Genomic DNA, 21,998 nt, shown 5'->3' on the forward strand with positions numbered 1-21,998 from the left:
TCAAGTGAAAATTCTGGATTGATTTGTTCTATGATCCATTTGTTTGTTTTCCTGGATGTCCATGGTATCCTCAAAAGTCTTCTCCAGCACCAAAGTTCAAAAGCTTTGAATTTTGTTCAAAATACTTTTTCTATCTTATTCTTCAAAGTCCAGCTTTCTCATCCATAGAGTGTCATGGAAAAACCATTGTCTGAACAATTCTAATCTTTGTAGGTATAGACATGTCATGGCATCTAAATATAGAATTATATAGTCAGTAATAAATGTGAAATGTATGAACAGAACTAGATGCAGAGACTCAGTCATAGAATAGAATTTTCTTCATAAGAATTTTCTCATAGAATTTTCAACTCATAGAAAACTCATAGAATTTTCTTCATAAGGGGCCATAGGTAACCTCCTATGATGTGACACATATATACATACATTCATTCATAAATATGAAAATGTTCAGATTCTTGGGTCATGACATCCCAGAAGAAATTGCCACTCCTCTAAAGCACTTCACACAATGAGTATGTGTGCAGAGAAGAATTATGGTTGAAAATTGAACTGATTGTTCACTGTTATTATTTCCAGAATAACCAGAGCTGGAGAGCCTATTATGCTCTCTTGGTGAGAACCAATTTGTAAAGAAATTAATTTTTACTCCATATTTGAATGTGTTCAACTCTGATTGTCTGTCTGCCTGCCTGCCTGCCTATACTAAATGCACCAAAAGCATCCTATACTTTCTCTCAGATCCAGGCAGCTGTATGATGCCACTCTGTGTCTGGATTCTCCGCTCTGCAATGGTGCTGTTCCTCTTGATCTCAGTACCCATCTTCAACTACTTCTTGAAGAAAAGAAGCTGCTTCTTGGTCAGTCCCAGAAAACTCCACCAGAAGTCAAATCTGGCTCCAGTCCCAGCTGCCTCTGGGAAGCGCACATGCTGAAGGCATCCCTCTTCTTCTACCGTTGCTCGCTTGCAACTGGTATTTTGAGGCATACTGCCTTTTAAACTGGAGGTAGAATATATTCATGGCATTGTTCAGTCCCTTCAAAACCATCCATGCTAGTGGCCATCACCACCTCTTGTAGCAGGAAAGAGGTATAATATTTCTCTTGTTTTTTAGCAAACTAATTTGGGAAAAATGTATTGATGAAAAGTCAATATAGGTGGACAGCCTTGAACACAGAAAAAGCTCAGAATCTTTGGTCATGTGAAAGGGCTGTAGGAAACTCAAGTGCCGAGTGAAATTTCTGTTTTATTTTACGTTGGAGTCATTCACACGACTATGCACGTGTGCAGTTGGATGGGCACAGGGGAAGGCAGAAATCAGCCTACCTTCCCCCAGATATCCGCTGTCAGCCCCTGTGGTGTGCAAGCCACGTGCCCACATGGCTGTTTAAGCTAGGGGCGTATTGTATGTGTGTGTATGTGTAATTTAGAATAGTTGCTCTTATAGGACGTTCTGAAATGTTGTATTTATTATTTAGCATCAGTTCTGGAAAGTTAGTTTTTATTTCACTTTTTTGTGGGCTTACTTCAACTGCATAAAAATTAAGGTAATACGTCCGTATTAGTTCGGATGTTTTGTTATGGCATATTATTTGAATTTTTACCATCAGAGTGTCCTAGGCCTACATGTGTTTGAACTGGAGAGTCATTGACACAACATATCTTGCCACTGAGGATGATGTGGTTAAAGTGGAAATGTGTTTGGCAGGATTCCTACTTCCTGTTTTTTTTAAAAGGCTCCTGCTTCTGAAGGGCAGGTCTTTCACTCCTTTACTCTTATCCCCATATGTTTTGAGGGTTTAATGATGCACATCTTCCTGCTTTATTATTGTTTATATATGGGTTGCTGTTTTAAATTCTATATTGTGATATAGGCTATATGTGACAGAATAGAGGTATGTCAACATTTAGACCAAATATGAGAAATAAAATGCATATGTTTTTTGACATCACTTTAGGAAAATTGTTTTTGTCCTGACTTTATCTGTTTTGTTGTTGGTATGAGTCAGGACCAGACCCTGTTTGGTCTTGGTCCACAACTGCTTAAAAAGGAAAGGAACTGTCCATAGGTAGATAAGGCTACAAGGAACTAGGCAAAGATGGGTGTTGCATTGACGTCTTCCGAGCCGCAACTGTGGGTTTTATAGTAGGCCTTGCAGTGCCTGGCCCTTCTGGATCCATCAGTGGAGGGTCTGATGATAGAAACACTTCAGAGGACCCAGCTTCAGAAGCACAGCTTGCTGAGGGGGGCCTCATGCTGCCAGGTAAGTGGTCTGACCTCTAATGACAACTTCCATATGGATTCTCTGTTGAATTTGATATGTTCCTGATGTCTACCTGTAGAAGGTAACTGGGGTTAGTCCTATGACATAAGGGGAGCCAAGTCCAAGGGTTTTGTATCCTTTGTAGTAGCTGTCACAACTAAAGAAGTCAATTTCTTGTCCAGTATTACTTGGGTGTGCCGTTGGGTTCCCCTTCCTCTTCCAAGGAAGTCCTTTTCATTCCAAGCTCTGTGAAGTTCTGGGAAGTACTGGGAACAGTTAATTCACGGTGCCTGCATACAATACACAGACTTTTAAGATTGGCTCTCTGATCCCAGGGGTCAACCATTGCAATGATGTTAGAAGTTGAATTGCACATCCTTCCAAAAACCCGAATTCCCATATAGGGGAGGACAAGGGCATTTGCAAGGAGATATGTTTATATGTGCTTAACCCTTTCCACATGTTCAGTTCAAATATTGACAAGAAATAACATACAGTTCCCAGCTGCAAGAGACACAAGTGATGTGTGGGATAGTTCAGGAAGAGAAGATTTTAAACTTCCAGCACATATCTCCCCATACTTAATCCTCATCTCCATGATTCCTGTGATATGTTTGTGCAGATCAGTTTTCCCTTTCTACCTCCTCCATTTCTGTTGGAACTGAAAACTCAGGTCCTTTTCAGGCAACTGCCCAAGTACGTAGAAATGGCTACCTTAGTTTTGGGTGTCCCGAATTTGTATCAAAACTAGTAGGAACAGAAACAGTCAAGTCTGTAATTATGATTATTTTCAAACAAGATTAACAGGAGCAGAGACGAAAACTAGTAGCTACCCCCAAATAAAAATTAGGCTGGTTCAGTAACATTTTGATGCTGGTATAGTCTAAAATGTGCTCTAAGGTATCCACTAGTTTTTCTTCATGTGTTTCTGATATTTTAGCTTAATAAATTTGTCACACATTTGCCTGGGATCACATTCTCCAACTGCCTCCCTTCCTCTGCTCCTGTTCACAGGCTGTGGAATTGGCCTCAGAAGGGCTGGGGAGCAGTGTTCTCTCTAATTTTTTTCATCTGTGTGCAGAATGAATTTTGTTCTGGGAGGCAGTATCAAGGCAGTGTGTGCACACATGTATTCAGAATGGAGCCTTCGGGTGGAATGGAGAGCCATAACCTGAGCGGGATCTAAAATTGACTGAGCAGACATCAAAAAACATGTGAGCGCGTGCACATGCACACACCTTAGAGGGAACACTGCTGGGGAGGGGGTTAATTGTCACCCTGTTCCTCCACCAGCTGTCAGGCCCAGAGGCACAGCTAACGTGGCTCTTCGTAGAGAGGTTGCGGTTACCACCTTGAAAATGAAAATCTGGTTTTGTATAATCAAATTCTGGCTGCATTTGGTTTTCTTCCCAGTTGGACAGCTTTACATCTAAATGGGAAACAGCTCTGAAAACGAAATTGCATCATCTGGGCACGTCCCAAGAAAACCTTATAGGGAGGGGTTTAGATCAGGCGATATGTTTTGTCAGGCAATGACTATTGGACATAAATTTGCAGGAGGAGTGTGCACGTCTACCAAGGGGAATGTATATAGGCTCCCAAAATTTCAGTCACAAACTGGCTAAATATTTAGATCATGTGTTTTTACCTAAGTTTAGGAGAGCATTGACCCTTGCACGTTTGAATGCCCTTCCCTCTGCACTCCTAGACGGGAAATATAAACGAGTTCCATATGCATTGTGTCGTCGCCCTTGTGGCTCAGGAGATATAGAGTAAGTTGTTCATGTTATTGTGTATTGTCATTTTATTTGGAAGCTCGTATTAAGTTCATTGCTCCTTTCTTGAAGAATCATCCTGGCCATACAGTTCAATTTTACTTGGATTTTTTGCTGTCAAATTTTAAATCTGTTACCTCTATTAATGTGGCCAAGTTTTGTTTTGTTGCATCCAAACTTCGTAGAGCTTGTATTAGCAACTTGAATATTATGTAAATTATAAATGTATTATTTTAAATGTTAAGCTGGTCTAAGGACTGTAATAAACCTACTACTACTACTTACTACTACTACTACTTACTACTACTACTACCAGCTGTCAGGGAGAGGGGTTAGACTGCTCCTGTCCAAACCTTCTCATCCCTGGCCATCCAAACCTTAAATAAAGCTCTGCAATCAGGGCAATCCCAACCACCCTCTCCTGACTCCACCCTCTCCAATGTAGCTGCCTGCATCTTCCTTCCTTCAGCAGTTGCCTGTCTTGCCAGCTGTGGAGGCCCTGCCTTCTACTCTTCACCACCAGGAGGCAACCTGCTGGGCCATGCTGGCCCATCCTGGTCTGTGGGTTCCTGGGTGTCCTGACTCTCCCTGGAAACCATGTAAGGTCCCAGCTGGCTTTGCCTGTACCCAGGAGCTGTACTGCCTCTGTCTTCTTGGCCCCACGACCGGGTGAGTACTCAGGCCTCCCTGCTCCCCACGCAGCCAGCAGGAATGCTTGACAAAATCCATGTAGCTTTTGCAGATGCATTTTCTCTAGTTGCTTTTCTCTCTGTCATATGGTCACTGCATCTGCAGAGACAAGTATCAGAAAATGACCTAGACATCTTGATTAAAAAAAAGCATGTTTTTCAAATCCCAGCCACCCACATTACACAGAGTCTCTGTTTTGTCAAGTTTCTTTTCTTCCTTATGAGGACAGATCTTATAGGAATGGTACTGAGCAGAGTTTGAATTCTTATTGCTATTTTAAATTGTTTTGGGCTACATGTGAAGATGACATGCATCACTCATGATGGGGAGGGAGCATGTGGTGTAGGGGTGAGAAATGGTATAAGGCAGAACTGGAGACCATTTCTTTATAAATCACCCTAAAGAGTTCTTGGGCAGCATAGTGGAGTGAACCCACTGCTGTGGGTTCATCCTGTCATACAGTGAAACACATGGGGAGGATAGCAGAAAGAAAAGTGCTGCATTTATTGAATGGAATTGTGGGTCTAGCCAGCACACTCTGAAAAGACTCTTAGAAGGATATTTCCACCATCATTTGTGTCTGATTCTTATGTACACAGTAGGAACTAGCTGTGTTTGTGTCAGGGGTGGGGAATTTGGCTGTCTCTCAATTGGCCTCTTTAAGGGAATGTGTCTGTCAGTCAAAGATACAGAGAATGGTTCACTAGAAAGACCCTACTTTAAGATTTTATGTGTTTGACTACAGCCACAGATACATGGTATGTGCTGGGGGAGGGGACAGAGAAATGCATGCTACAAAGTTCTTGATGACTTCCGGATGTTCTGTGAGTGAAATACAAGGACCTGACAGAGAGTGGCTGGGAAAAGAGGACCCAGGGCTTCTGCACAAATATCTGACTGACATCCAATTACTCCTCCGCAATGAGCATGTTCCGACTTCTCTGTGAGTTGGGAAAAGCAATGAGGCCTTTTGTTGTGTGTGTGTTTTAAATGATGATCATGATCTGTTTCTGGGAGATTTCCTGTGAGAACTTGTGTGAGTAAATATTGCCTTAAACATGGGTGAATTGTTTAGCGTGTGAAAGCTTGATATGTTTAGGAACTTATTTCATGCTGTTTCAACAATGATGATGACATGCAATTTTTGGAATTTCTGGAAATTTCTGAATGAGCAAGGGACACTTCCTGGAATCTGTTCACTTCTTTTAGGTACTAACACTCTCCGCCTACATCAAAGTTTGTTTACTGGTTTAGATAACTTGCCATTTTGATTAAATGGTCTTCATGGTGAGATTTAACAGCTGGCAGTAATACTATCAACAACTTTTTTTAAAAACCCACTCATGTATATAGACAGACAGACTTAAATATCAGACCCTTTTCTATGGGTCTGTAGTTTCTGGGCAGCCGGCAGTCTGAAGTAGAGTATCATTCCCAGGAATAAAGGGAAAGCATACACCCTCCATTGAAGTGAAAGACAATCTTTCCCTTTGCAGATCTGAGGACTGTTGTTCTGCTGTGCTTGTTGTCTATAGGTGGTCATCTTCACTTATCTAAAGACACAATGTGGGTGGACACTTGAAAAGGGTTCTGAATTACAACTCATGTGCTGCAAATCCATTTCAGAAAGGGATCCAACAAAGACATGGAGAGAGAGGGTGACAACTGTGAACTCAGCTAGAGGGTTCTTGAAAGTTTCTATTTCAGGTGTTTGCCCCTGTGAAGAGGCAAGCTGGTTTTCAATATACATTTCAAAATCTGAACTAAGAAGTGAGTTACCTCTACAGCATTCTGTGAAAATGTCAAAGGAACACTGGATTCTGCAGCATTTCCTTCCCAATTTTATTGTTAACCTGGGATCTATATTTGCCAAGTCACCCCTGCTAACTTGGCAAAGAGGCACCTTTTAACGTGGTGATTCTCTTTATTTAGCAGGGGGAGAGTAATTGGCCCTATTCACGCCCAGCACAGTAACTCCAGTGACTGTTGCTGGTGTCTATCTTATGTTTCTTTTAGATTGTGAGCCGTTTGGGGACAGGCACCCATCTTATTTATTTATTATTTATCTGTGTAAACCGCCCTGAGCCATTTTTGGAAGGGTGGTATAGAAATCGAATGAATGAATGAATGAATGAATAAATAAATAAATAAATAAATAAATAAAATATTATGCATCAAGGATCAGCCTAGAAACTGCTGTTTTACACACCAGAATCCTCTATTCATAAAGCAAAATGGCTCAGACACAAAATGCACACAGAACCTTTTCTGCAACCACCTGAATTTTTGTGTAAGGGCTGACCATACTATATTCTGGCACAGAGAATTCTTGCAAGCATATCTGTATAGTATAGAACTGGCTCCTGAATTCATTATGTTCCACATTTGGGACTATCATGGTAATTATACACCACTTGACACAGTCTGGATATGCCCAAGCAAAATAAAGTGATTTAGGGAGCTTATAAACCTTCCTTTGTGATAACTGCTACCCTTGCATCTACTTTATTAACAACTGAGTGAAATGTGCTGCGTGCATGTTATTGCAGGTGCTTTGTTTGCAACTCACTGGTGTTTGGGGAAAGCTGTTGATGACACAGACCTTGGGCTCTGCAACTCTACAGGTGAGTCTGAGACCAAGAGATGGGACAGATTAATTTATGTTTCCCCCCCTTCCCAAATGGTTTACAATTGACCTTGATTCCAACTAAGGGTTAATACAATTATAAGATATCTTACTGGCTTGGAACTCCACTGATCCCCAAATAGTTCTTTTATATCTAATTTTTGTTATTCTTATAAGTGAAACCTTACAGATTTAGTCTGCCCCTTGTTAATTTTATAAGCAGTCTCTCCTCCATCTGTTCCTGAATAAAATCCTTAACCATTGTAAGTGAAACTAAAGTATGTCTAATTTAATATCATCTACCTGTACATATGCTAGCTGAAAGCCAGACTATGGACATTTCCATGGAATGTGAAGATTTCCAGATTAAACCAGTACTGAGGAGAGGCGATTTTCAGTGATCTCCCCTTCCCTCTGTGCCACCTGAAAACATGTCCTTGAGTGCTGCACAACCCAGAGGGACATATTTTTGGGTGGCACAGATGGTTTCAGAGGGAAACGTAATGGTCACAAATAATCTCCCTGAATGTGTGATGGTGCTGTGCGATATCTGGAAGTCATCATACTCCACATTTCGATAGTCTGAATGTAGGCTGTTGTCATTTTTTACCTCTTCACAATTTACTTCCACATTTCTTTTGTGGAAGTTGTTATGAATTATTATCCGACTCTCCATAAAAATAGCATGACATGCCTATGCTAGGGGACAGCTTTCCTTTGTGCTTCTTTCAACATGAATATTATTGGATATAGCATCATTTCTATGTCAACTGACTTTCTCATTCTTATCACATAGCAATGCAATAATGAATTCTTCCATAATAGCCATAATTTTTAGAATAACATCAAAAAAAAAGAAGTGGTCTATCCTATCAAATGCCTTTTAGCATCCAAACAGGCAAAAAAAGAAAGAAAGAAAGAAAAGAAAAAAGAAAACCCCTCTGTTTGTTAGTCCATATTTTCTTAATTTGTTAGGTTAATATTTCTTCTTCAGCATCCATTCCTATTCCTTAATGGACTAGCACGATCAGGATGGTCGCATCTGGCAGTATAGAACATAACCCCTTTGCCATCATTATCTTAAAGTTTTGGTTGAATAAAGCTAATGGATGATAGAATTTAACATTTGAGGGATCTTTCTGTTCTGTCAAAATGAAAGTAATATTGCAAGTCAAAGGTTGGTACGTCCCCGCACCCCAAACTTAAGTTATCAGATGCATAAGCGCCTCATCCGCAATGTTTATATCGTCTGCTGTTCTTTCTCTGTTTTTCTCTCTGTGGGAATGCCTATTTCATTACACATGTATAGCCTGATTTTGACTAGCCCTTCCTGATTGGGAGCTGCTAATTTAGCACTGCCAGTTGGGCAAATAGGCACCATTTAAGCGGCTGTTCTCTTATATTTAGCAGGAGGAGAGCAATTATCCCCATTTATCCGAGTAGTATCTTTTCTAGTGACTGTTCGCTAATGTCTCCCTTGTGTCTTTTTGTTTTAATTTTAGATTGTGAGTCCTTTGAGAGAGAGGAACCATTCTTTTATTTCTTTTGCTATGTAAAATACTTGTGAACATTTGTTGTTGAGAAGTGGTATATAAATGCTCCTGATAATGATGATGGTCCTGGCACTGCAGCTGGGCCAATGTGGGAGGATGAAGAATGACTTAGAAATCTTAGTGAAATGGAAGGGAAAGGTTCTTTCAAATGCTCCTGTTTGATGACAGAACATACCCATGGCTCAGAGACCTACCTTGAAGGCAGATTTTTTTAAGCAGTGTAAATAGCTACATTGATTTGGATTAAGTTTGAATGGAAGAATTAGTATTAATTATAATTCATATCAGCAGTTTACCACTTACAATAACACTTTTCCAAACACGTCATTCAAAGGGATTCATTATGAACAATAATATAATATAATATAATATAATATAATATAATATAATATAATATAATATAATATAATATAATAATAATATACCATTAAAAGAAGCAGAATTAAAACAAACCAGTGAGATAAAGTTAATAGAGATAACCTATCCTACTACCCCATAATTTACCCTTGATTGACATTGGGGTGGATTGTACCCCTTTTGAAAAGGAGCCCCCCTCCCCCTGCCATAAAACTTTGTGTTCATTGTACTGCAACTTCATCTACAGCTCAGACTTGAGGAACAGTTGGTTAATCCTTGGGGTACTATTACCCCCCCCCACAAAATAATTTGCAGACATGTTTGAGAAGAGTGAACATGCATTCTGTTAGAAATCTAGGAAAGGTCTTGTGTGTGCACTGCAGCCTCTATACTTCCCCTCTACAAGATATGGAAGCAAGAGATTCTGGTCTAAGCATCTATAGACATAAAGTGCATTTACAGTATTCCAGGAGCATTTTGTGCTGTCTCTTTGATCCCTAGCACTGTAATTGCTCAGTACTTTCATTTTCTCATGCAATGCAATAGGAATTGTCCATATCCCAATATCTGTGTTAGTAAAAAGTGCACTTTTAGACAATACTTTGATGGGATAGTGACTGAAACATCACAGGGCCCATAGCTTCTTTAATATTCTTAATTGTAAGACTGAGTTGTAGAAAACTGAACATGAAGTTTTATTATTTTTTCCTTCTCAGTTGGGTAAATCAAGCCACGTTTTGACTGATAGTTGCATTGCACAGGACAAAAACATGAGAGTTCAGGCCATAATTCCTTGTAATCCTTCACAATATTAAAGTACTCGCTTTCGCTATGTCTTAACATTCTTTCCATGTAAATTTCTAGGTGAACTTCCTGCTCCTTCAATTTTCCTGAATAAAGCTTCTGTTCAAGAGGAAGAATCGGTCTCACTGCTATGTATAGCTCCTCAAAACTTGTTGGTGACCAGATTTTTTATCTGTAAAAATGGACATCCCATCTCATCTCGCAAAGCAACATCCAATACTCATACGTACATACTCCATATCTCACAGGAGAGTGCAGGCCAATATTCCTGTGGGTATCAAAACAAGTATGGAAATAACCAAGAGAAGACATCTGCCCTCAGTGTTGCTCAAAAACTGATGGTCCTGCCAAGTAAGTCTGTATGAATTATCAGTGTGGGAAGGGATCATGAGCTGCCATTTCCTGGAATTGGGCATTTTAGGATTTAAACAGGTTATTGTTTCATAAAGGAAGGGTGACTTCTTAGCACTCTGTTGGTATCTCAGTGCTGAATTTCAAACAAGTTAGAACATTTGTGAGAAAATCTGTAGAGTGCACAACTGGGCAATGAAATTTGGCAGTTTCACACTCTTTCCCATGCTTGTGGTTTTAGATTTAATCTTCTGATTTTAGGTTTAGGATTGTGTCGTGTGGTTGGAATGGCTGAATTTTTTAAAGGCTACTGCTACTTTCCATTGCCACATAGAATTTATCTATCAAAAGCATTTCTATATGGTTCAAGCAATGCTCAACAAAATACAAGTGATAGATTAAACTAGGGCCACTTTAATAACTTATAATAATTGCAGCAAGGCAAACAATTAACTCCTATACTGAGTGTGAGCAATTCCTTCTATGAAATCCAGCTGCCTAGTGACAGTGACAATCCCACCAAAGGGCAAAGCAGTGAGTCTCGGAGGTTGCTAGTTGCCATCAAGCATCTGACATATCATACCACACAAGGGCAGTGTTGAGGAAGGATTGTCTGGGTCACCACCACTGTTCCCTCTAAGGTGTGCATGTGAGTGCGCACCAACCTCCATGCCCTAGGCAGCAGTTTCTGGTGTGTGCACAGTCTCTGCTGCTCCCAGCACTGCCACCCAACTGCCCAGCACCCCATTTGCTCTCCTGGGAAGCATTGCCACGCTTTCCCCCTCTCCCTGGCTGGGTTGCCACCGTGCCGCACCATGCCTCCTCCCCACCCCATGCTGGCCGGACCTCCTCCAGTTCCAGCTGCAGGATGGAGCAGCCAGAGGAGAACAGGAGGCAGTGGTGGTGGTGGCGGCTCCCCCCCCGCCAACCAACTCCCTCCGTCAGCCAACAAGGCTGCCAAAAAGGTCAAATCACAGTACACACCCTGGTCAAACTGGGCTGCCAGCCTAGGTTCAGGACACCAATGACCGTGGAAAAAGAAGGCAAACACGTAGGGCACCAGAAGTATCAGAGAAGACCTGGAGCTCAGCCTCAAGCAAAAGTTTGGTCCTCCAAAAAGAAGAACCATTGAATCTAGTCAAAAACTGTAGCCAAACTGCAATGTCCTCCCTGATCTTCCTGGTAACCTGCAGATGGTGATGAGGAGCCCTGATGCCCCTTGTAGCATCATAAAGGCACTAAAAAAGGTCCCCCCAAGTGCAATCACCTTGCATGCAAAATCTAGATGGCTGATGATTACCTGCAGCTTGTACAATGTAACCTTTCTTGCTGAATGAAAAGCTCTAAGATGGATGGCAAGGTAGGTGGCACAGCTGAGTTACAGTGTCAATTTCAATGCCAAACAAGGAAAGACACCATGTTGGACTCTTGGTTTTCTCATGCGTCAAAGGAATGTTCAGTGCTGCTGCCAAAGCCTGAAATATGTGCATCAACTGTGTACATTGGTTGGAATCCCCTAGGCCCGTGAAAAAAAAAGTCATCTAAAAAATGAACAACTGTACCAGAGCATGCCTGAACAGCCCATTTGAGCATAGTGCACGCAAATGCCACATGAGAAATTGAGCAGCCCATAGGAAGACCACGGTCCATATACCAGGCCTCCTCAAAAGCAACACCCAGGAGGTCAAAGTCATCAGGGTGAACTGAGAGTAGCCAGAAAGTTGACTTAATATTGCACTTAACCTTCAAAATCCCATTTCTTTGACTATACGCCGTCTCAATAGTGGTATCAAAAGATGGGTACCTAATGGTGCACAGTTGGTGTGGAGTAGAATCATTAACAGAGCTGACTTTGGGAAAGGACAAATGATGGATGAGGTGATGTTCCCCAGGAGGCTTCTCGGGCAAAATTCCAAGTGGGGATAACTGTAAATGAGTTAATGGGGGTGTGGCAATTGGACCAGGACCCTTTGTTCGTCAAGCTCATTCTGAATTTTAGCTTGGACAATATACTGTCATCCCTGTACTGATTTGAGGTTATTTGCATGACAAGGTACCCTGTCACCTTCAAAAAGAATATGAAAATCTGCAGTGATACCACTCAAAATATATGCTGCATCACAGCAGTTAGGATAGCTATGCAAAAGATTCCACATATTGTACTGATCAATTAGGCTTAGACACTTTAACGGATGGCAGAGTTTGACTGTTGCCCCCCTTCTTATCACTCTGTTGCTCCCGGGAACTCCTCTTTGAACCCACACTCCCTTGAACAAATACCAAAAGAATGGGGGCCACCTCAGAGGGAACAGGCATGGCGGAACCAGGGAGCAAGTCCCAAAGGAACCAAATTCCCAACAAAGCAGGCGGGGTTGAACCCCCTGCCCAGCTGCATGGTTATATGCTGGTATGCCTGGAGATTTGATTAGTCTTGTGCATTTTGATTCGGCCACAAAATGTTTTGTGTCCAAAAATGGCATTTTGGGACAGTTTGTACGCAAATCAAAATGAGATATTTAAAAATGAAAGTTTTTGTAATCAAATTGAAATGACCCTATTTCAGACCCGAATGTTTTGTTCTTCAGAAAAACTTTGGACCTCCATTTCAGCATTGCATGAGAATTGTTCTTTTGGTCTCTCCACTCCAGAAACTGTTTGTCAAAAGGATTAGCAGAAGATAAGATATGCAAAAAGCTCACACAGCTTCCCTTAGGCCAGACATTTCCATTGGCATGAATGATTTAGTTAAGAGTGTGTTGTATTGTAATGCAATTGTGTACTAAGAAATTCTGATTAACCTGAAGAGTAGCCATTGCCAACTTAAGCTTCCACTTTGTGCTGCTTGCTTTGATAATGTCGAAGGAGTTGTAAGGGTGGGGTGAAGTTGAAGGAGAGAGTTTGGTTCAATTCATTCAACAAGTTAGTTAGTTACTCAGTCGCCATTCTCTGCCTTTCTGCCTCATGAGAGAGAGAGAGAGAGAGAGAGAGAGAGAGAGAGAACTAGTTTGCATTGTATGTCTCAACTAATGTTTTCATGATGCCATGCTGCCTTGTTGCCAGGCTGCCAGCATGAGCCCAGCCTGCCAGCCTGCTATGGTTGGCTATGCTAGCCTGGGAAAATGGATTTATCTGCTGCATTGCTTTTATGTTCCAGAAAGAATTTTTTTAACCCCCTTGAGAGAATAGCTGCCATGATGATGCCATGCCTGCCTAGCCTGCCTTGTTGCCAGCCAGAGCCCAGGCTACAACTTAGCCTGCTATGTCTACTGCATGCCAGCCTGGGAATGGATTTATCTGCTGCATTGCTTTTTCCCCCCAGGAGAATTTTTTTTCACCCCCTTGAGAGAATCTCTGCCTGACTGTGCCTGCTGTGTCTGTCTGTGCCTGCCGTGTCTGTCTGTACCAGCCACCAGTGCCATAGACTGAGTGAGTGGGGAGGTTTAAGGAGGTTTGGGGTTGCAATTGCATTTAAAAAGTTGTGTGGTGGTGTTTAGTTTAGAAGACGTTTAAACAGGGATTCTGTGTGGGAGGGATCCCCTTCCCCGTACTAGTAGGTGGTTAAAGGTAGTGTAGCTTTGTGATTTGTTTTTTAAAAAAATATCTGTCTCCCCCCCAGATAATTGTATCTATTCTGTTCAATCCATAGTTATATTGTGTCTGCTATTGTGACTCTCTGTTCCCTTACTGCTCCCTATTTAGTTACAATGTATATATATTATGCAATTCAAATGCCTGCCTTGGATGGTTGCTGTTGTGCTGTATTTTGGGACCTCATGGATGGGCATCCTGGTGGTTCTTTCTCACTCTCTCTCTGGACTTCTTTGCAATGAAAATTGGGTCATATTGTGACTTCTAGCATCATCATTTTTATTCAAACTTGATCAAATAGGTTGTGTGGTGCCACAAGCTCCAATCTGTTGCAGAAAAGTCAAAGAATGCACCAAATGTTGTATGCAATTGTCAGGATAATCACTCTTCTACTTGGGTAGGTGGGAGGAGGGCCAAACCTGGCTGTTCCACTGGCAGAATGTTGCTGTTGCTTGCACCCTTCCTTACTTAACCCCCTTTTATGGCCAGGTGCCACAGATGTAGCTGTGTCTCTGTTGCTTGTGGACACACACACACACAAATGCTTGTGGGAGGGAGGGCAGAGCACTGGTTTTGGCCCTAGGGCCTAGTCTGCTGCATCTGTGTGATCTTGCTTTGGAAACCTGGTTTCCAGCAAAGCTCTGTTGTTGTTGATGATGTGTGATGTTAGGTCCTTTTGGGCAGATTCAGAGCAGAAAGGGGGCTTCAGGGCTGGAAGAGTGGGTCAGGTGGTAGTGTCCCCATGGATGCCTGTCACCACCCAGATTTCAAAGGCATTTGGCAAAGGGCTCATTTTTGGGATTTGTTGAAGTTTGGGTGTCTTTAAGCTTTTTCCCCATAGGGAATAATGGTGGTTTCAGCAGCCCCATAATTGTACTTGGGGGGTGCTGGGGTGTCCCAGAGCAAGTGGTGGTGTAGTGCACACAGGGTGCCTACTGCCCCCATGGGTTGCTAACCCATTGGGGTACTGGGTTTTGTTGTTTCTAAGGTGTTGAGTGTAGATTCTCGGGTAGCATATGAGATTTTCAATGACAAACCATGAATCCACTCTCATATGCTACCAGAGAATCTACACTCAGAACAACTCTAGAACAACAAAACCCTATACTTCATGGGTTGGCAACCCATGGGGGTGGTTGGCACCCTATGTGCACTACACCATCACTCGCTCTGGGCTACCCCAGTGCCCCCCAAGTGCAGTTATGGGGCTGCTGAAACTTCCATTATTCCCTATGGGAAAAAAAAACTTAAACTTCATTAATTCCTTAAAAATCAGTCCTTTGCCCAATTCCCTTGAAATAATTGTGGTAGCTTCCTTGCCCCCATTGAGCACTACAACCAACCACACTCTGCTCTGGGCCACCCCTTCCCTACCCTGCCGCATGAAGCTATACTTTTGCTGAAACCTCCATTATTCATTCATTAGAATGAATGAATGAATTCCCTATGGGGAAAATCTGAAAGATGTGCAAAGATGTGCAAACTTCCAAAATTCACCAAAAATCAGCCTTTTGCCCAGTTCCTTTGAAATGTTTGTGGTAGCTTTCACTCATTGGGCACTACAACCCCCACCCACTCTTCTGGCTACTTGAACAATTTTTTTAATCCAAATTAATTCAGATTCAGATTAATTTGGATCCAAATTGAAATTGGGGTGTTTTGGAAGGTTTATTTTTAGACAAAATCTGAATTGGGGGTGTTTCAGATTCAGCCCAAATTGAAACACAGAAAATACAAAATGCACAACCCTAGATTTGATCAAAAGATTATCAGTCTCACAATAGTCGCCTTGAACCAGATGTGGTTTAATGCCACACATATGTGGAAAGTCTCATCATTGCATGCCCAAGCTGGGCCTCTAAATTAAGAGAATGCATGATAAATGATGTCTAGGTACTTCACCATGGAAGGCCCTGGCCAGGTTGTTTCTGTAAAACAACTCTCATATATATTAAAAACCCAACCAACCAATTAGACCAGTTCCTATCAACAGTTTTATTTTTCATTTTGTCTTTGTCTTTGTCATCCCCCTTATCAACAAAAACAATCAGCAAACAAAAGAGAAAAAAGTTCAATATTTTCATTTTTCAAAAAATTGTCCTTAGTTGACAATTACAGATGATCCCCCAATGGCATGGACACGTCCCCATAAAGCTGGTGTTCAATGTGCTCTGAATAAGTGGGTGTAGTAACTTCATTAGTTGATGGCTCCTGCCCTGCTGAAGAAGCAGGCTGCTACTTCTTTTCACATGGGCTAAGTTGTGGAAGCACAGCAGTTGCAGCAGGCTGATTCTGGGGAGTGGACCACATGGGAAAAGGATAAGCTGGATAAAGGGGCATGGAAAGGACCCCACCACACACACACACACTAGTTACTGGTCTCCATGGCAAAGAAGAAGACCAATCAAACTCATCTGCTGCTGGGCCCATGTCCTCATCAGCTACGTTTGGTGGAGCTGTTCCTGCTGGTGCAATCAGACATTGTGGCCGCTCCACAGGATGCTGAGGAAGGTCCTGTGAGTCGTCATGCTTTCCCAGCACATCCAAAAGACCCAGCAACTCCTGCAATAATTGTGATTTAGTATTACCCCGAGTGCCATGCCGCTTGCACCCAGGCCGTCCTGCCCCTTGAAGCCTCTTGCACTTTTGCAAAGCAGGGAGGTGTGACAAAATAGATATTATTTAGATGACAAAATACATGTTATAGCCAAATCCTACTCATCCTCAGATGAAGAAGATGAGAGCTCAGGTTGTGGCCGCTTGGGTGGGTGCTTGGATGCAGGGGGTTTCCCTTTACCCTTTCCCTTGCCAGAACCTTTCTTAGGAGGCATACTAGCAAAGAACTCCAAACAAAGAACAGACACTGGCACCCAAGAAGTGAAAGTGCCCCAGAACCAGACTATCTTGGTCTTAGTCCAACATTCTAATCACTACTCAAGGTACTGACCAGGCTAAGGGAAGTTATCACAAGCCCAGCACATTGTAACACCCCTCCCCTGCAGTGCTGAAAGAACACAGTAAGAAGAAAATGGGCGGGGGGAGCAAAGGAAAGTCGCTGACACCCCCTCCAGAAACACAGGAGGCATCACAAGTGTATGCACCAGTGAAACTATGAAGTGCAGGGGGGATAACACTGGCTGATGAGCCACATGGAGCACTGCCTCTGCAGAACAGGGAATGCCACCTTTGAAGAAGCAGCCGAAACTACGGTGCTTGTGAGCACTCACAGAAAGCAGCTTCCTAAGACTGGGCCCATGCCCGAAGGGACAGCAGCCAAAACCACAGGCTAAGGCCCACACTGAGCAAAGCGAGTGAAACCACAGCTCCTCGCTCCATGCCAAAACTGCCTGGACTGAAGGAAGAGAGCGGACGGGGAAGCATTTACAGGTAGCTTCCAGCCTGCTCCTGATTGGTAGCCACTAAACATGTGGCTACAACAGGTGGTGTGCCACTCTGTCTTCACTTCCCAGGCCCCCAGGAACAACCCCACCTCCCTGCAAGCTAATTCTGGCACATGGCAGGGAAATTGACTTCTTGCTTACTGAAACAGTAATGGAAGTTCTTCTTCGTACAATGTACAATTAGTATATGGAATTCAGTGTAATGAACTGCGTTGGCCGACTGCCCAGCAGCTGCAAAGCCACTCTTTTCAGAGGGGAAGGGAGAGCCAACAGACAGGAACAGAGACAAAGCGTATTCACAAAATGTTGCAAGAAGTCAGTACCAGGGATTCCACAGTCATCAGGATCAGGGGTGAACACGAACCGTCGTCAGTCACAACAAACAGGTCTGGATTTCCAGGTCAAGGTTGCTCCACAGTAAGGGCTAGTCACCATGGACATTGTTTCCAGCACAGACCCAGCTTTCAGGCCGCTCTAAATAGGCAGTGTGCTGAGAGTCGCGCCCCATCACTGCAGCTGGACCTTGTCAGAGAGATGCAGCTGGATCAGAGCTGGAACACTTGTTCCTTCTGGCCAGCCTCTATGACCTGTGGTGTTCCTCCCTCTGAGCCTGTATTCTGGCCAAACGTTGCTCTTGGGGATCTGGGGCAGGGACCTCGACTTCAGTGGCCTCGGAGGCTTCATCAGGAGGAGGGAGGGAAGGAGGCAGAGGGGCCTACAGGCCTGTCAGCTCTGGCTCTGCTGAGTTGACCAGAGTTTCAGCTTGCTCCCCCTGCTCTGGGTCTTCATCTGAGGAATCTCCATGACCCCCATGGGAGTCATTCCATTCAGTACCATAAGGAGTGATGACTAGGGAAGTGTGGACAGGTTTGGAACTGAACCTGTTTGACTTCAAACCGGTTCGGTTTGATGGCTCGAAATCAGACCAAACCCCTCGCCCCAATTCGGGCTGATATTGAACCAACCCGCCTGGCCTGTTCGGGGGGTTCTAAGTTAATTTTTTTTAAATGTACTCACCCACTCCAGGGGGCACTGCTGCAGCTGCAGTGAGTCTCTGGACGCCCCCCCCCCCCACAGCTTCCATATATGTCCCAATCACCTAATTCAGGTGGTCTTTGGCCTGTTCCAGGACTGCCCTGCATTGCGGTGGCCATTTTGGAGGCCACCGCACATATTCATTGGGCCTCTGAATGACTGGATCATGCCAGGCCTTGCAGAGGCCCATTGGGCATGTGTGGCGGCTTCCAAAATGGCCACTGTAACTCAGGGCAGGCCCAGAAAGGGCTGAAGACCACCCGAACTGGGTGATTCGGGCATATATGGAGGCTGGTGAGGGGAGGGGGAACCTCCAGAGCCCCCTGCCAGCCTCTGTATATGCCCCTATCACCCGTTTTGTTTTGTTTTTAAATCTCAACCCACCTGGACCAAACCAAACTGGGGGGGGTGTTTATGGGGGTGCCAAAACCGAACATGCCCAGTCCAGTTCAAGTTTGGTTTGGACTTGAACTGAACCAGGCAACCTGGTTTTGTGCACACCCCTAGTGATGACCACTAGGTTAGGGCCAAGCCACTCATTATGTGAATAGCATTTTTGCACTGCATGTTTAAGACCAGCAATATCTCTTTACTGAAAGGACTTGTGGATTCTCCCAGTCTGCACTGAGACTGCAGCCTAGTAGAAGATGAGGTTTAACCTTCCTACAAGCAAAATCAGCTGTTTTCTGTAAAAGTTGCCCATGTGCTGCCCAGCAATATGAGGAAGTAAGAACGGCTCAGTCATTGTGGGGAGCCAGGACAGTAACTATTCTGTAGGGTTGCCACACAGCCCAGTGTGTGGGGATAGGGATTGGGAAGAGATTTTTGCTTATTTTCCCTCCCTGCAAAAGCCCTTTTCATTTCCACAAATACTATACATATTTTAAATAAATTAATTGAGCATGGAAGGAAGGAAGGAAGGAAGGAAGGAAGGAAGGAAGGAAGGAAGGAAGGAGCCTTATACAGAGTTAAATACTCCAATTAAATATTTGGAATGGTTAGTGCTGGCTCATCTCTTGCTGAATGCCTTTTCTTGCCAATGTCACAGGGGACTGTAATCCTTTCCAGGTGTTTCAAAACTAGGTACACTGAGTCCACCCAGGCAGAGGCGGAATGGGAGCATGCTGGCTAGCCACGTCCCCTTGACTAACATGCTCCTTGGCCACATCCTCAGGTATCCTGCAGTTCATCACTTGTCTGAGGAAGCAGGGATAAACCAAGGGAGAGAGTCTTCATGTGATGTAGAAAATGTGATGGATCACCCAAGGTTCTCAACTAAGTCCACAATAAAATTTTGAGAGCTTATCTGATGAGACAGAGTTTTTGTGGAAATGCTTATTCCTCTGTTGTTTATAGCCTACTGTTAAGCCAGGTTGTTCTCATACTCTCAATGCTTATTTCCTATCCAGATAATAAAGAACTGCCCAATGATAGCATCAGCAGTACTGGTGAGTAAAAATATTTGTCCATCCATGAGTAGCCAAGTAACCTTGATCTGTTGCAGCACATATGGTCAGATAGATGTAATTGTTTTGCCATTTCAGTTCATTCTTCTGAGAGACAAGTATTTAAGCCTGTAATTATAAAGGTCTTCTAATAGTATTGGATAGTGCCACTGTTTTTTTCAATGTCCAGGCAATCATGACTTGTTCAGTTAGAGCATCACCAGTACTGGTGAGTGAAAATGTTACCTGGCATCGAGTGGTTTTGATTGCTGAGATGCCAATTCTATGTATGCTCAGTTTTAATTCTGTTTTCCCATGTACTAGGGATGAGTGGATCGCCTGAGTTCTAATCTGTTATTTTTCAATGTTTCTGATATTCATTTGGCCATTCAAATTATATACCAGCTTTCCTAAAGTGGTTCAGGGTGGTTTACATTATGCCTGAAGCTTTTTGCTTTCCAGCACGAAAAAAGAATTTTTGGAATGCTGGTGAAGTGGGGTGGGGGTGGGGGAAGCATAACGTTATTGGAAGTAAACATATGGATTGCTTTTAGTGTTGCCTTTCTGCAAGAGTGTATGGACACTCCAAAAATGAGCAAAGACAGAAATCAAGCAGAACAGCACCCCCCCCCCCCCGCTAATCTTTTTAAAACTGATATCATCAGCATTCGGTAGAAGTCAATTATCCTCAGTTGTTTTGCTGCCATTTCTTAGCATTTAAAAATATTTTCTTTTGCGCTACAAACTAATATACTTCTGTGTGCATGAGGAATTCCTTGGGTATGCAGGGACTACTTTGTGTTTGGTTTCGCTTCCAATCTGATAGATATGGGATGGGCAGGGGGGAGAGAGAGAGAGATTTGGGTAAAAGATTCAATTTCTCTTTCCCATCCTGCTGAAACCTACTTCCGTGCTGCTGAAATTATGCTTGGGACTGGCTGTCTGCTGGGACCTAGAGTGATGTAATCCTCTGTACCCCAGGGGTAGGTTTCTGAAGAATGGTAAAGGGAAAAGTTGTCTTTTTTCCTTTCCCCCAGTTGTGAAACCTAACCTATAGTATGCTTTTTTCCAACTTGAATATTTTCCAGCATGATGGCATGCATCCTTAACCCTTACCTCCTCATATCTATAATTAATCATCACCTCCAAAATTATCAGCCAGTGTGACAGTGGCCTTTTAAAAAAGAATTCACACTGCTCTGGGACAGTGCGGCATCTTGTGGGCATGTAAGATAGTGTTCAACAGGAGGTGGCTATGCATTGCCACGTACATACAGTATGCATCCTACTCTTTCTCTCTTATCCAGGCAACCATATGATGCCACTCTACATTTGGATTCTTCGCTCTGCAGTGGTGCTTCTCCTGCTGTTCTCAGCACCAATCTTCAATTTCTTCTTGAAGAAAGGAAGCTGCTTCTTAGTCTGAACAACAGACCTGCCCTGAAAGTACAACTTGGCTCCTGTCCTGGATTGATCATGCTTCTTGCTTACCTACTCATTCACCAATGGCACAGTTTGTCAACTGGTGGTCTGCAGCCTCAGTCTCTTGCCTCTGATGGCTTCCTCTTTGGTCCCCAAAATAGCTCCAAGTCCCTAAATATGCTCAAGAGCTACTCACTACTATGTGTTAACCAAGGCAGAAGCAAATGGAGATGAAGGGGGAAACTCTGTTATGTCCCCAGATGCTCAGATCAGAATATGCTCCCTCTGCGAATCAAAATGTTGACCATCAATTTACATCTGTCTCAGATCTTGTTTGATGTATGGAGTTCACCTGATCATACTTACAAGAATAACCTCCTTTAGTATGTCTGGAAAAGAATCTTGGTTTGATAATGCTGGAAATAAATTCATTTGTCAATGTTAAGGGAATTGTCATTCAGCGAATAAGAAACGCTGGGTGCTCAGATACTCAGGGGCAGCCCAAGGTTTCTGGGCCTGAGCAGCTGATATCAAATGCTGTCCTGCCTTCCCATCGAAGAGCTCTTCTCCCTTCTTCTGCCCTCCTTCCGACCTAACCTCTAGGGTAGGGGTTCCCCAACTGCGGCCCTCCAGACATTGCTGAACTACAATTCCCATCATCTGAGCCACAGCTGGGGGTGATGGGA

The 21,998-nt window shown here is 43.2% G+C and overlaps 1 protein-coding gene across 1 annotated transcript; it reads left to right on the plus strand.

The window, feature by feature from the left end:
* The first annotated feature begins 709 nt into the window (after positions 1-709).
* On the plus strand, positions 710-21,782 carry LOC128331052 (uncharacterized). The gene is made up of 7 exons (XM_053264415.1): positions 710-974; positions 2,888-2,961; positions 4,529-4,709; positions 7,280-7,354; positions 10,131-10,421; positions 19,855-19,893; positions 21,198-21,782. Exons 1-7 carry the CDS (start codon positions 710-712, stop codon positions 21,314-21,316), a joined length of 1,044 nt encoding a protein of 347 aa, XP_053120390.1. The 3' UTR covers positions 21,317-21,782.
* The last annotated feature ends 216 nt before the right edge of the window (positions 21,783-21,998 follow it).

This window comes from Hemicordylus capensis, chromosome 6 (assembly GCF_027244095.1).
Source record: "Hemicordylus capensis ecotype Gifberg chromosome 6, rHemCap1.1.pri, whole genome shotgun sequence".
Classification (NCBI taxonomy): Eukaryota; Metazoa; Chordata; class Lepidosauria; order Squamata; family Cordylidae; genus Hemicordylus; species Hemicordylus capensis.